Source organism: Lacerta agilis, chromosome 2 (assembly GCF_009819535.1).
Source record: "Lacerta agilis isolate rLacAgi1 chromosome 2, rLacAgi1.pri, whole genome shotgun sequence".
NCBI lineage: Eukaryota > Metazoa > Chordata > Lepidosauria > Squamata > Lacertidae > Lacerta > Lacerta agilis.
Window position 1 is genome coordinate 93,902,383 of NC_046313.1, and position 13,308 is coordinate 93,915,690.

The following is a 13,308-nucleotide window of genomic DNA, read 5'->3' on the forward strand; positions in this document are numbered from 1 at the left end:
TTCTTCAGTTAGCATTTCCCACTCTTCCTCACCTTGTTCTCATCACAATTCTGCCAACAGCAGGTAGTCTAGCGTTAAGGTCCCAGTGCCTCCAAATGTTTTTTCATGCAAATATTATTATTATTATTATTATTATTATTATTATTAGTATTATTACTACTACTACTACTACTACTACTACTACTACTACTTATTTGTTTTCATGTCTGCTCTCTCTTTTCCTCCTTCTCTTTACTCCACCTGTTACCCATAAGAACAAAGGCCTTCTGTCCAGGAGGTTGCTTGTGCCTGAAATATGAGATCGTGTTTAAAATGCACTTTTGCTGAGTGCAGCCAGCAGAGTGTAGCAGTGACCGGTTTTGTGCATGGTTTATAGTGGGCTGCCGTGTTCTTACTGCTAAGCTGGTTTGGGTGAAGCTGTCTAGTGAGATACTGACATCAGCTTCATTCTCCACACTGCATTCTTAAGGATAGTATAAAGCAGGGGTCAGCAAACTTTTCAGCAGGGGGCTGGTCCACTGTCCCTCAGACCTTGGGGGGGGGGGGGCGAACTGTATTTTGAAGGGGGGGGGGAATGAACGAATTCCTATGCCCCACAAATAACCCAGAGATGCATTTTAAATAAAAGCACACATTCTACTCATGTAAAAACATGCTGATTCCCGGAACATCCGTGGGCCGGATTTAGAAGGTGATTGGGCCAGATCCAGCCCCTGGGCTTTAGCTTGCCTACCCATGGTATAAAGCATCCCAGCCAATGGTTCATTTAAGTCCTTGCAGCATTCATTTTTTTTAACAGGGTGGCTAAAAAGTTATGTTATAATCATATTTAATTTTATAATTGCCTGAGTTGTCTCACCTAATGTCAAACACTGAGGAGAGTGGCCATTATTTTGGCAGGTTTACACAAAGGCCTGATTTAGCTGTAATGCTAAATGATGCTTAGTGTTCTGTGCCTGGTACTCTCTTCTCCAGTGCAGGTGCAATGAGGCAATGGGATGTTTTCCTCTCCTACTGTCTGTTAACTGCAGTGTCCAAAACCTAACCTGTGATTAACCTCAATTACAATTTATTTAAACAAGCCAACATCATAAACAACAGCTTATTTCACTGGCTCCAATCCAAACACTGACCAATGTTCCCATTGCCAGTTCTGGAAGAAGGAGCTCCTTTTAACCCTTAGAGACACCTTCATCTGTCACTGGCTGTGGAGGAGCCCAGTTTGCAGGCTTTTTCACTGTCATAGGGTGTCAAAACTAGCATCTTGGTGGGCTGTTTCTATACATGTGCTGTGACCTAAACCTGGACTCGTGCAGAATAGGATGAGATAGAAATGCCAAGCAAATACTCTGATATATCTTTTCTTAATGGGTATTTATGTTCCAAACATTATAACCGGTCAGTTGCCAGGGGCTCGCAATCTGTAATTAATACACAAGCTTAAATACAAGGTTGATCTGTCACCAAAACCAATATTCGTTGTGGGTCTTTACTGCTCCAGTAAAATTTGGATCCCAGTTATGATTCAGCATCAAACTGGTGCAAGTCCTCTTGATATCCACTTTCAAATCTCACTGCTTTGAGGATAAGGTTATATTGAATATAGATGAGTCTCTCCAAGTGTACTGTTGAGCAGCACCTGAATTTGCAGTTCATATCTCTAATACCCATTATGTTTTTACAGGATGTATGCCGAACAAGCCAGTGGGCAGCAGCGACAGGGCCAGTTGGAAGGTGACTTGCAAGACGGTGACCAGAGACTGTTCTGGCATGAGGATTCGAAGCCTGGGACTTTAGTGTGAGCCTAGCCTTGGCTTCAGTTACCCCAGTGTGCCTTGCACCTTTATGCTGTTCTACAAAGCAACAAAACAAAACTTAGCTTCCTGGTGCAACTCAGAAATGAGGACTGTTATGGGAGAATGAAGTATTCAGCGAGACAAAGCTGCAGGTTCTTATCCACGTTAGCACAACAATATGAATCCAAATAGACCAAAATGAGGAAGAGGTCTGGTTTTAAATCTCCTACCACAAAATGCAGCCTTTGGTTGAAGTATTTGGAAAGCACTTTTTTAAAAAAGACGGAAAGAGATGATGGTGCAAACTTCAAAAAAATGTGAAAAGGGGATTCTTGTTGGGACCATTTTAGGAGCACAATTCAGAGAGAAAGAAAATTACAACGGTGGAGTCGCTTCTTCTGTCATAGCATCTGCTGATCAAGAAGACGAGTTTGTGGGCTACAGGGCAGAAGGTTGACTTTGCAGCACTACTTGAAGGATGTTTGGGGGTTTTAAAACAGTATTTTGAATGAGGTTAAAGATGTTTTTAAGATGTGCTGTCCTGAATGTCTCTCTCTTATCGAGCACCATGAAAAGAAAAGAAGCAGTGGTTGCACATTGCAATGTACCATATAAGTCTGTGGCAGCAGGGTGGCTGTTTTCTGGAAGTGCAAGCAGGCATCTTCAAATTGCTTCCTAGGGGGGAGTAATTTTACACCTCTCCATGATAAATTTTCATTTATGCAAGAATGCATGCAGGTTTAATGTGGAATTGCACAGGAAACACTTGGTTTTGATACATCTTAAGAAACAGAAAGTTTGCAAGAATATTTGCATTACTGATGTGACAATATGTCCAATGCATTGAACGGCTTCACTATATTGACCAGTATTAGTTTTAAAAAAAACAACAGGCAATGGACACAATTGCACTTAACAGTAATACCAATTTGGGTGCCTTAAAAAATCAAAGGGCATTTAAACTGTAAAATATGCTATCTGTAAAAAGCAGGTGCACTATGCATTCACTGGTCCCAGTCAATGAAGTCAGGAATAGAGCAGAAGACTTTGAATAGCCCCCGCTTCTCTCCTGGTGCAACCTCACCTTCAAGATGTGATCAGTGTTCATTATCTGTTGTCCAAGGAGAGAGAAAAGGGGGAAGGAGCACCAGCTGGAGAATGAAGTGGCAGTAGCCGTCTTCACACAATAACGAAGAGGCAACACATATAAATGCACCGCAAGGCTGTGTGTTTACCCTGCTCTTGAGGCTGCATGATTCATTCTGACCCTTTTGTGTTGAAGGATAACTTCTGAAGTAGGGAGCCTTTTTATCCCTGCAAGCTCCCTGCATGATTTAAGAATCCTGAACGACAAGCTTGCATGGATAGAAAAAAACACTCCCACTTGTTATCCCTCACCTTATGAGGGGTCTTTTGTGACCTCAAGTACCTTTCTTTCCATGTTGCCGCCTTCATACAAGTAATATGTGAAGAAGACTAGCATAGCCATCTGTGGATACCATGAATGGAAGCCTGTTTCCACTCATGTGAATTTCCTCCTATATACGTGGTGCCCCCTGCTAGACGAATGCCTCGCTAGACGAAAAACTCACTAGACGAACAGCATTCGTCTAGCGGAAGCTGCCCCGCAAGACGAAAAAAGTCAATGGGGCTGCTTCGCAAGAGACGAAAAATTTCGTCTTTTTTTTCGTTTAGCGGAGCGCGGCTGTCATTGCCGCTTCGCTAGACGAAAAAACCGCTAGAACGGAAAAATTCGTAGAAACGAATTATTTTCGTCTAGCGGGGCACCACTGTAGATTGGGGCAACCAAGTGATGAATTAGCATGTACACAAAATAGTGAATATTTTTTTTCTGTGCAAACTAAGGAAGAACTCAACTGCAGGTTTTATCTAGGGGGGGATAAGCCTACCTCATATCATCTACCTGTAGGAACAAATTAGCTAAAAGTTTACCTAGTGTAATTTTGCAAACTTATAAAAACTATTTTTGTTCTCAGCTATACTGTGCTTCAGGATTCTATCCAATGGTGCTGTTTAGGGATCTTCCTTTTTAAAAAAAAAAATGCAGAATGAAATCACTGTCACTCCTTGTTATTGTGAATAGAAAAGTTTTGGGGGGTGGGAAGGTTTTTTGAACCTTTGTTTTTACCGATACTCCAAATCATGTAAAAAAGAATTCTATAAATATATATAATATACAGAGAGATTCTGAATTTGTTAAGCTGGTCCTTAGTCATTTGTATTATTAGAGTTAAAGTTTGGAATAAACGTGGAAAAAAGAAACAAAAATAATTTATTTCTTTTGTGCAGATTTGTATAGCCTTTTAGAAACAAGGATATCTTTTTTTGCCTATTCTTTTACTGCTCCTGACTTTTTAAAGACCTATGATTGTGTATAGGTCAATAAACTCGAAAAGTATGCTACTAAACATTTCCCGTTTCTCTATTTTTGTTTTTTGTTTTTGTTTTTTACCTTTTTGTATCCCAAAGTTCTGGAGTGGGTTGCAACTTAAATACACAGGTGATATCTAGTTAAAGAAAAGCACTGAAAGATGTGATTACTTCTCTCTCAAGGTTCTCCATTCTTGGCTTATTGTGAATGTAGGCCTCCTCTCCTCTTCACTTTTCCTCTTCCCAAGAGCGTGCATGTACATTTTAGTGTGTGTGTGTGTACCAGAATTTCCCATTACCACATGCCAGCCACATGCCAGTGGCATAAACATCTCTAAAGAAAAAGGGCACGTTAGAAATTAAACCCTCCTCAACTCTGTCAGCCCCTTCTCACCAACCATGCACAGCTCCTTCAGTAGGCAGGCCCCATGTGAGACTTTTCCTTCACAACATGGTAAAATAATTCATAAGCAGGTCAACTAACATATACGGGTTGTGGGCAGCTCATAGATTTCCATCCACTCCAGGACCAGACTCTGGCCATGTGGTGGTGGTGGTGGTGGTGTTAATTGCTTGTAGGGGAGAACCACAATGGAGGCAGGGGTAAATGGGCAAAATACATCAGTTGTTTCAGTTAAAATGCTTGGTCTTGATTTCACAGAAATTCCTACTCAAAGGGGCATTGGCTCCACATTTTGAGTCTATTAGCAGGCATAAGGGCTAAAAAGCTGCTTTAAGAACAAAAAAATTAGAGATTGAGTAAAGTAGAACCATCCATACTGCTATTTTTCCTCCCAAGTAACCACCATACACCTTATGGTGTGCCACAATTACATTACTAGTACATAATATAGGGGTAGGTTGATGAAATTATTTTTAAGGGATGGTGTCAACATAGGTTTGCCCTCTTTCATTGTTTTGTCATGCTGATCTGGAACATCACAGATACAGCTTGTGCCTGACCACACCCTGGAAAACCTTTCAAAAGCGAAACAGGAAAATGGCAAGCTGTAAATCAGAGCACACATTGGCAGAGCCACCCTATGAGTCTACTCAAAAGCAAGTCCAGTTCTATAGGGCTTACTCCAAGAGAAATGCATTTAGAAATTTGCCTCCTTTGAATACTCCCAAGTCCACTTTCATGTAATAATGCTTGCAAAAATGTTAACTGTACACATGGCTCAAGCAAAACACATTCTGTTGTATGAGTTGCAGGCAATTAAAACAACCACAAATAAGCAATTTTTTTCCTGCCCCTTGAAAAAGAAGGTGATCACGTAAGTCCTGATCCCCAGAGAAACATTTTCTGAACACCTTGGAACTACTACTCGTTCCAAAAGCCCATCTCCTGCTCCAGTCATTTATCTTCTTTCATGGCAGGGGTAATAGGGTGTAGTGAGGGGATGAGAAATGGCCCCATTGCAATATAAATTCATACGGTTCTTTCACTGGACTAGGTAGATAGCTCCGTAACTCACTCTCTTCTGTTTAGAAAGTGTTGTTTGAAATGCACCAAAGGAAAGCTACTCAACTCCCACAATACATAGTGCTTCCAACAATGGAAGTAGAATATAGCCATTGTGATCAATGGCTAATGGCCATGATGAATATGTTCTAGCTCCGTGGTTACAGATAGCGTGCCTCTGAATGCCAGCTTCTGGAAATACAAGTGTGTTGAGTGCTGTGGCGCTCAGGTCTTGCTTTGGGGTTTCTCATAAGCATCTGGTCAGCCACTGTGAGAACAGGGTGGATAATTGACTAAATCAGTCATTGGCCTGATCATGCAGCCTCTTCCTATAAGCTTGGAAATAAACTCTGTTGTGTTTTTCTCAGTTAACAGGGGGGGGGGATGCCTGTTCTTAGGTTCTTCTCAATTTACAGGGACCTTCACTGGCTTCTCTATAAATATGTAGACCCTTTGGCAGAGTTCCCCTGATTTATTCGTTCTTGACATGTTGTTGCATACAATAATCCAGTTTCTTATTTAGATGTGAATTTGGCTGCTGTCAAAAAGTCAAAGAAGTGACAGAAAAGGAGGGCAGGGAAATACTAGTTTCAGCTTCACTGGCTTTGCAGGTCCTTCTGGCTCAGCTGCCACATCTGGGGGGGAGTTTAAGTGCCAGTAAAATCTCAACCGATACCGGTCGGTCAGTGCCATAAAGCCATTGCCCAGCAAAATAACTTTCCCCAGCAAGTTGATGCCATGACTAGTTTAACACCTCATCAACGCAGGGCACACCTCAGGTGCTGACAACTACAAGGCTTGCCATCCCTCCTCCCTTTCTCTTAGCAAATGTGAAGTACAAGGTTGGGGAAATAAACAGTAGCTGGCAAGCCTCTCAGCTGCACAAAATGTTCTTCCATGATTGTTCCATTATAGCCCTTTGTGCCTCCTTTCCAAGCTCAGACTAGACTGTCACCACGGAAATAAGGGTTGTTTGTGGAAGAGAGCGCACATTGCAATTAACTGATGGGTCCGTATTTTTGACATATAATTGATCACATCCTGGGTAGCTCGGCTGGTTAGAGCGTGGTGCTGATAATGCAAAGGTTTCCAAGTTAGATCCCCCTATGGGACAGCTGCGTAGTCCTGCATTGAAGGGGTTGGACATTAGATGATCCTCAGGGTCCCTTCCAACTCTATGAGTCTATAAATCAACATTCAATCAACTATTTAAGCATTTGATTGCCTAAGAATCCACAATCGATTGGGCAGTAGGTTTTAAAAATCAATTTTGTTTTATTTTCTTACATTTATTTCTCTTCTGAGATGGAACTTAAGATGGCATACTGTGGTTCCTAGGCAGTCACCCATCCAGACACAGCTTCATTTGCTTTCATACCATACATACCTATAAAACCTGTAAGCAGCACATGCTGTCGTATTCCCCTTCTTTCTTATGATGACCTCTAGCACACACATGAGCTCAATCTGAAAACCAACAAAGCATGCCTTTAACTTCAGAACTATGCTTTCTTTATGCGGAAATTGAATCAATCGATTGATCAAGCAATCAAGTAACTGTAACCCATGAGTTAATTGACTAGTATGTATTTATGGGGGGGGGTGAAACATCTTCCCTTTTTAATCACATGGTATTCCATCAACTTAGATGGTTAGTGCTGAAAGAATAAGGCCAAAAGGAAGGAACTCTGAGAAACAAAAGGGGGGGGAACTCTGAGGTTTGCAGAAATACAAAATATGCAGGGGCAAGACATGCACACCCAAAAAGCACCCCAGTCCAGTGAAGACTAAGCATGCTCATTAAGCACAGAATATTGTCAGCTGGAAATAAAAAACGGGCATTTATGAAGGTGGATAGAATGCTGTTCTCGGAGGAAATTACTGGCCAGAACGCTAAAGGGGAAGACTTCAGTTAGCAGGTGAGAATACACTGCAACATTTTATGGATGGTCCCAGGATAAAAACGTGTGTGTGTGTGGTGTGTGTGTTGTGTGTGTGTGTGTTTTAAAACAATACTAAACATCTCTATAGCTTGCTTTACAATGTTAGGAGTGCTTTACTTAGAAGATTTTAGTGCATGTGAAGAATGAGAGGATACCGTAAACAAAAATATGTATCAGACACCATCGTAAGACTTTTAAGTGAGACCAACTGGATACAGAAGCTGACCAAAGGCCTCTGTGAAGCAACAGAATTGCTACCACATTTGTAAAGCCACGCAACAACAATGCTATGACACATTGCATCCAGACTCAGATTGTATCTCAAATTACTTCTTTGATGCATGTAGCTGTGGTCCGAAAAATAATCGCTTCTGCACATGACGAGGAATTGAATATCGAGCTGCTTTGTGTCAGCTCTGCTAAAACATCTACACCGGGCAGGTCTAGTTTTCCTGCGTTGAAATACAAAGTCCTGAAGTGCTTGGGTCACTCAGATCATCCGAGAGATCACTGTTAGTTGTTCCCCAGTTTTTCGGAAGCCGGGTTGCTTTCAACTGAAAGTTGGGCTTTTGGTGTTGCTGATCCCATGTTGTGGAATACTCTTCTGACCGAGATTTAGCAGACATCCTCGCTGCTGCTAACTTTCAGAAGGCCTTTTCACACTGTCATTTAAACTGTCTCAAGGGACAGTCATTGTTATTATTTCATGTAGGCTTTGTGGTATTTATTTAATGTATTGTACTTGGATATATGGGGGACCCAGGTGGTGCTGTGGCTTAAACCACTGTGCCTAGGACTTGCTGATCAGAAGGTCAGCAGTTCAAATCCCTGCGACGGGGTGAGCTGGCTCCTGTTGCTCGGTCCCAGCTCCTGCCCACCTAGCAGTTCAAAAGCACGTCAAAGTGCAAGTAGAAGGTAAACGGAGAAGGTAAACGGCGTTTCCGTGCGCTGCTCTGGTTCGCCAGAAGCGGCTTTGTCATGCTGGCCACATGACCCGGAAGCTGTACGCCGGATCCCTCAGCCATTAACACGAGATGAGCGCCGCAACCCCAGAGTCGGACATGACTGGACCTAATGGTCAGGGGTCCCTTTACCTTTACTTGGATATATTGTTGTGCTCCGCCTTGATATTTTATGTGGAGTGCACCATTTATGAATATTTAAGTAAATAAACCTTGGGTTATCTGGAAACCCTAGAGTTTTATTCTAGCAATGCTGTCTCTTACAACCAGGGTATTATTATTTTTTTGAGGCATTTACTCAATTTGCCTCCCTGCTGCTCATAACCCTTTGCTTTAGCTGGGATTCCTGCATTGCAGGGGTGGGGTTAGACTAGATGACTTGTCCCTTCCAAGTCTTCGAGTCTGTGGTTCTTGTGCCCCTGTCAATAAAAAGAGCTATCTACTAGTTGGAATTTAAAACCATTAAAGTGTTTCCCCTTAATTCTCTTTTCTCAATTCAAAAACAGTTCTTCCATCCTTCCCTCTTGGGAGCTGTGTTCTGCATCTGTGTTCTGCATCTGTTATCAGATATGGAAGGTGTTAAAAGGGCAGATCAGCCTAGGGAATCCAGAACACAATAAGCTACCAGCATGGAGCAAACGCATTGCAGAAGGTGCCTGCAGAGGGGGGAAAACTCCAGCTGACACAGCCTTACATACCAAACCAAGACACATGGGGCAGGAAAAGGCATCTTCATAGCTCTACTCTGAGTCCTACTGTGGGGTGTGTGTGTGTTGCTGTTGGCCTTTTGTATCTTTCTTTTAGATCTTGTGATAGATGTGGAAGTTGTTCAGTTAGGATGTATATTTTTAATGTTTTTTTATGACTACCTTTGTTATGTTGCAGCTATGTATTCTTGAGCACAGTTTGAACTGAAGAAAGGTGGCATACAAATAAAACTATGGTATGTATGTGTGTATTTTACAAAATTTGATAATCATGCACACACAAAAGGTCCCTGCCCGCAAGAAGCTGACAATCTAAAATAGACAATGGGAAGGGGGAAGGTGAGGGAGACAGTGCAAAATGACATGAACAGCATGTACATTTAAACATGCTCACGGCCAGGAACAAGGACTTTCTGAAAAGGGAGTTTCCGAGGAAGGAGTCCAAGGAAGAGAAAGAGATGGCGCCAAGCTCAGTGGCAGAATCACATAAAGCAGCAAGTGACATTTAGACTGCAGAAAGAGTTGGAAGAGTGAAAGCAGGGGCAGCAATATAATGGGAAGCAAGGGTCACAAAATAGCTTTGAAGGTAAGTATTAGTTCATTCCCATGCTATGTGGTAGAATTCAGGCAGTCCCACTGTGACTGAAGTGACATGATTACAGTATTATAGATTAGGGAAGCCATGCAGCCTCTTCAAACGCAGTAGGCAGCACTTGGCCTCTGGCAGAATCATGAGAGCTACGGCTTGTGGTGCCTAAAAGCAGGTTTCTAGTCCTCATTGTTGCAAAATAATACAGGGACAGGGAGGAGGCCTGCCTGATCACAACTGGAAAGGAGTTCCAGTATTGGGTCTGCAATGCTAAACATGTGGCGCCTGGTGGATACGAGCCATGTATCTGAGCCATGGAGGGAGGGGGTTCACTAATACTGAGTCCCCTTAAGATCTCAGTTGATTGAGCAAGGATAATGGGATCAAGTCTTCCTTATCTAGATCCATGCTGTGTTAAGGGCCTTGTAAATTAATGCAAGAACCTTGAACCTGAATCAGTAACATATGGGCAGCCAGTGCAAGCTTTTCAGAACCAGAGTTAAGTGCTGGTGATAGTCTGTTCCCATCAACAGTCCAGCTAGAGTGTTTTGTTTAGGATGCGGGTGGCGCTGTGGTCTAAACCACTGAGCCTCTTGGGCTGGCCAGTCAGAAGGTTGACCGTTGCTCTGTCCCAGCTCCTGCCAACCCAGCATTTCGAAAGCATGCCAGTGTGAGTAGATAAATAGGTACCGCTGTGGCGGGAAGGTGAACGGCGTTTCCATGTGCTCTGGTTTCAGAGTGCATCACAGCAATTGCTCCTATATTCATGTCTCAATGCATAATCACCATCCCATCCAAGAACGCCATGGTTGGTGTAGTGTACTGGTAAAATGCACTCCTAGCCATTTGGGCTAACTGGGTTTCCAGTGACAAAGATCGATCCAAACACTCCTAAGCTCCAAACCCGTTATTTTACTTGAGAACAACCTCATCCAGAGCTTGTATCCTAGCCACCACTGCCCAGGGCCTTTCTGTGCTCCAACAACCCCATGCATAGGTTTAGGACCTGTCTGCAAATTACTAAGATGACAAGTTCTCTCTCACAAGGGAATGTCTCTGAATTATAAAATTGTTTTAAAATTCTTACAATATCCCTATAGAAACAACCAATATAACAAAACCAGCCTGAGCCAACCAGATGTCTCAAGGAACCACACAACCAAAGGTACACAGACTCTTAAACATGGAGGCTCCACCAAGCTTTCATGGATCATGGCTAATAGTCACCTCAGCTCCTTCATTAATGTGTCTAATTCCATTTTTAGTTATCTAAGAATGTGATATTTCCATTACTAATGTATCTAGCAGTTACCATGCGTTTCCCCTTCAAGACTTGGGTACCGGACAATTGCAAACAACGATCATCTTTAGAGTAAAAAATATTTGGCATCCGTGTATAAATCTACGGGCGAAATCCCTTTGCCTTTTTTCAACTAGAGTAATGAAGACCTCTAGTGTCTCATCAGCCTCACTACAGGCTGAATGGTCTTTTCCATGGGTGTGTTTTGTTTTAAAATGGGGGGGGGGCAAACTAAATATGCTAAGGAATTAAGTTTTAATAGAAAATCCAGTGTTATCTAATGCCTGCTATGTTCATTTCGTGTCTTGCTTATGGAGCCTTTGCACTGGTCACACACACACACATTTCTGCACTGCAATATTAAGAAAAATATCACGGTAGCAGAGGCAGAAGGGGGAATGCAGTTGGTTCGGTCGCCCTGGGTGTGGAGTCTGGGGGGCGCCGCACGTATGATGTAGAATGGAAAGTGAGTGGCAGGGGGCATGGGCGTAGCTAGGATTTTTTTGGGGGGGGGGAAACCTCAGATTTGTATTGATTTGTATTGATTTAGGGGCAGCAGTTGCCCCTTGGCCCCCCCCATTTGCTACACCCATGAAGGGAGGGGGTACAGAATTTTGGCATCACACAGGGCACCGCTGAAATTTGAGATCCCAAGGTCTGCCACGCAGAGACGGAGCTAGCTGCTCCGGCACCGGAGCTGTGCACATGATGTGCACCCGGGGGCGGGGCTAGCTGCCCGTGGGGGCAGGGCTAGCGTCCCGGGGGGGGGGTACAGCCCACGGCGAGCATCCCAGGGGAGTGGCGCGGCGATGTCACCCTCCCTCAGGATGACACCGGGGGCGGATCACACCTACCACACCCCTTTCTCCGCCAGTGCCACCAAAGATGGTGGTGAACTGCTTAAATTACCCTAATAATACAAAATGCATCCGTAGATCATATGGATCATGAACACAATGGGATAACCTTTCAGGGAAAGCGTGGGTGAAGTTTAAAAAAAAGACACGTTTCCATTTAGGTGGATGACAGCACTGCCTGGTTTCACATTCAAAACCTTTCACATATTGTTTCTCACAACAACCCAGTAAGGTAGTAAGTATTCATATTCCTGTATGCTATGCTTGAAGCTGATAGATTGTCAGTCTATCTGCCTACGTGCAGAAAGTCAGCTATCTACCTTTTAAGGCAATTAACTGTTGGCTGAAAGCCAAGATCTGCTCTCTCTCTCCAGACCCTTAGCAACAACTTGTGATTGGTTAAGGAGTTCCTAAAGAATGAGCTCTGTGTGAGAGCTGTGGTGTGGTGTGTAGTTTTGGTTAATGAAGGGAGAGAGAGAGAGACAGAGAAGAGAGGAGAGGTTTTACTTTGTTTCTTTTATTTCCAAAGTCTGTACATAGTAACTTATGGATATTAGTTGCTTCAATAAATACTGTATATCGTTATCCAAGTGAGTTGCTGAGTTCCTGCGTTGTGCTGTCCAGTCAATGCTCTACTGCCAGAAGCTTCCAGAAAACCTGCATTCACTCTGCTGTGTCCAGGACTACGTTATTTCCTGACACTAAATCTTAAGAATATAAGCACTAAGCATGGGTGTAGCTTGGGGCCAGCTGCCCTCCCCCCACCCCCGATCCACAAAAATTATTGAAAAGCATTGAAAGCACTCAGTTAACTAAGGTTCTGGCCCCTCTTCCCGGAGAAGCCTGCCCCCATAATGTCCTCTTTTGGGGGTATATTTACCCATGATTCCCTCCCAAAAAGCTCAACAGCTTGGCGGGGGGTGTGGCTCTCAACAACTTTGGCTCCCCCTCCCCCTAACAAAAATCCTGGCTACGCCCATGGCACTAAGTGAGTTCATAACCAAGCAGACTTTCCGCATTCCAGCGAATTTTGTCGTTTACACTTATATTTTGTTTCAAAATATTTTTTTTAGGTTTTAACAGAGGGGTGGCTAACTATTTGACCTGAGGGCCACATTCTCTTTTGGCCAACTCTCCAGAGGCCACATGGCAAGCAGTGGGTGTGGCCACCACCACCACCCCGCCACGGACACACACATATATATGACACACATATGCACACAGCTTTCCCCACACCAGCCAATCCACAATCATTATAATTATGATGGGCAGAGAGGGAGCACCCCTTTGAGGATGCT

General features: G+C 43.3%; 1 protein-coding gene across 1 annotated transcript in view; it reads left to right on the forward strand.

The window, feature by feature from the left end:
• The window catches only part of FRMD4B (FERM domain containing 4B), a 137,381-nt gene extending 134,707 nt beyond the window's left edge, over positions 1–2,674 (forward strand). Inside the window, exon 23 of the mRNA XM_033141244.1 lies at positions 1,685–2,674. Within this exon, the coding sequence (XP_032997135.1) occupies positions 1,685–1,802 (118 nt within the window). The 3' untranslated portion in view covers positions 1,803–2,674. The remainder of the gene's footprint in view (positions 1–1,684) is intronic.
• The last annotated feature ends 10,634 nt before the right edge of the window (positions 2,675–13,308 follow it).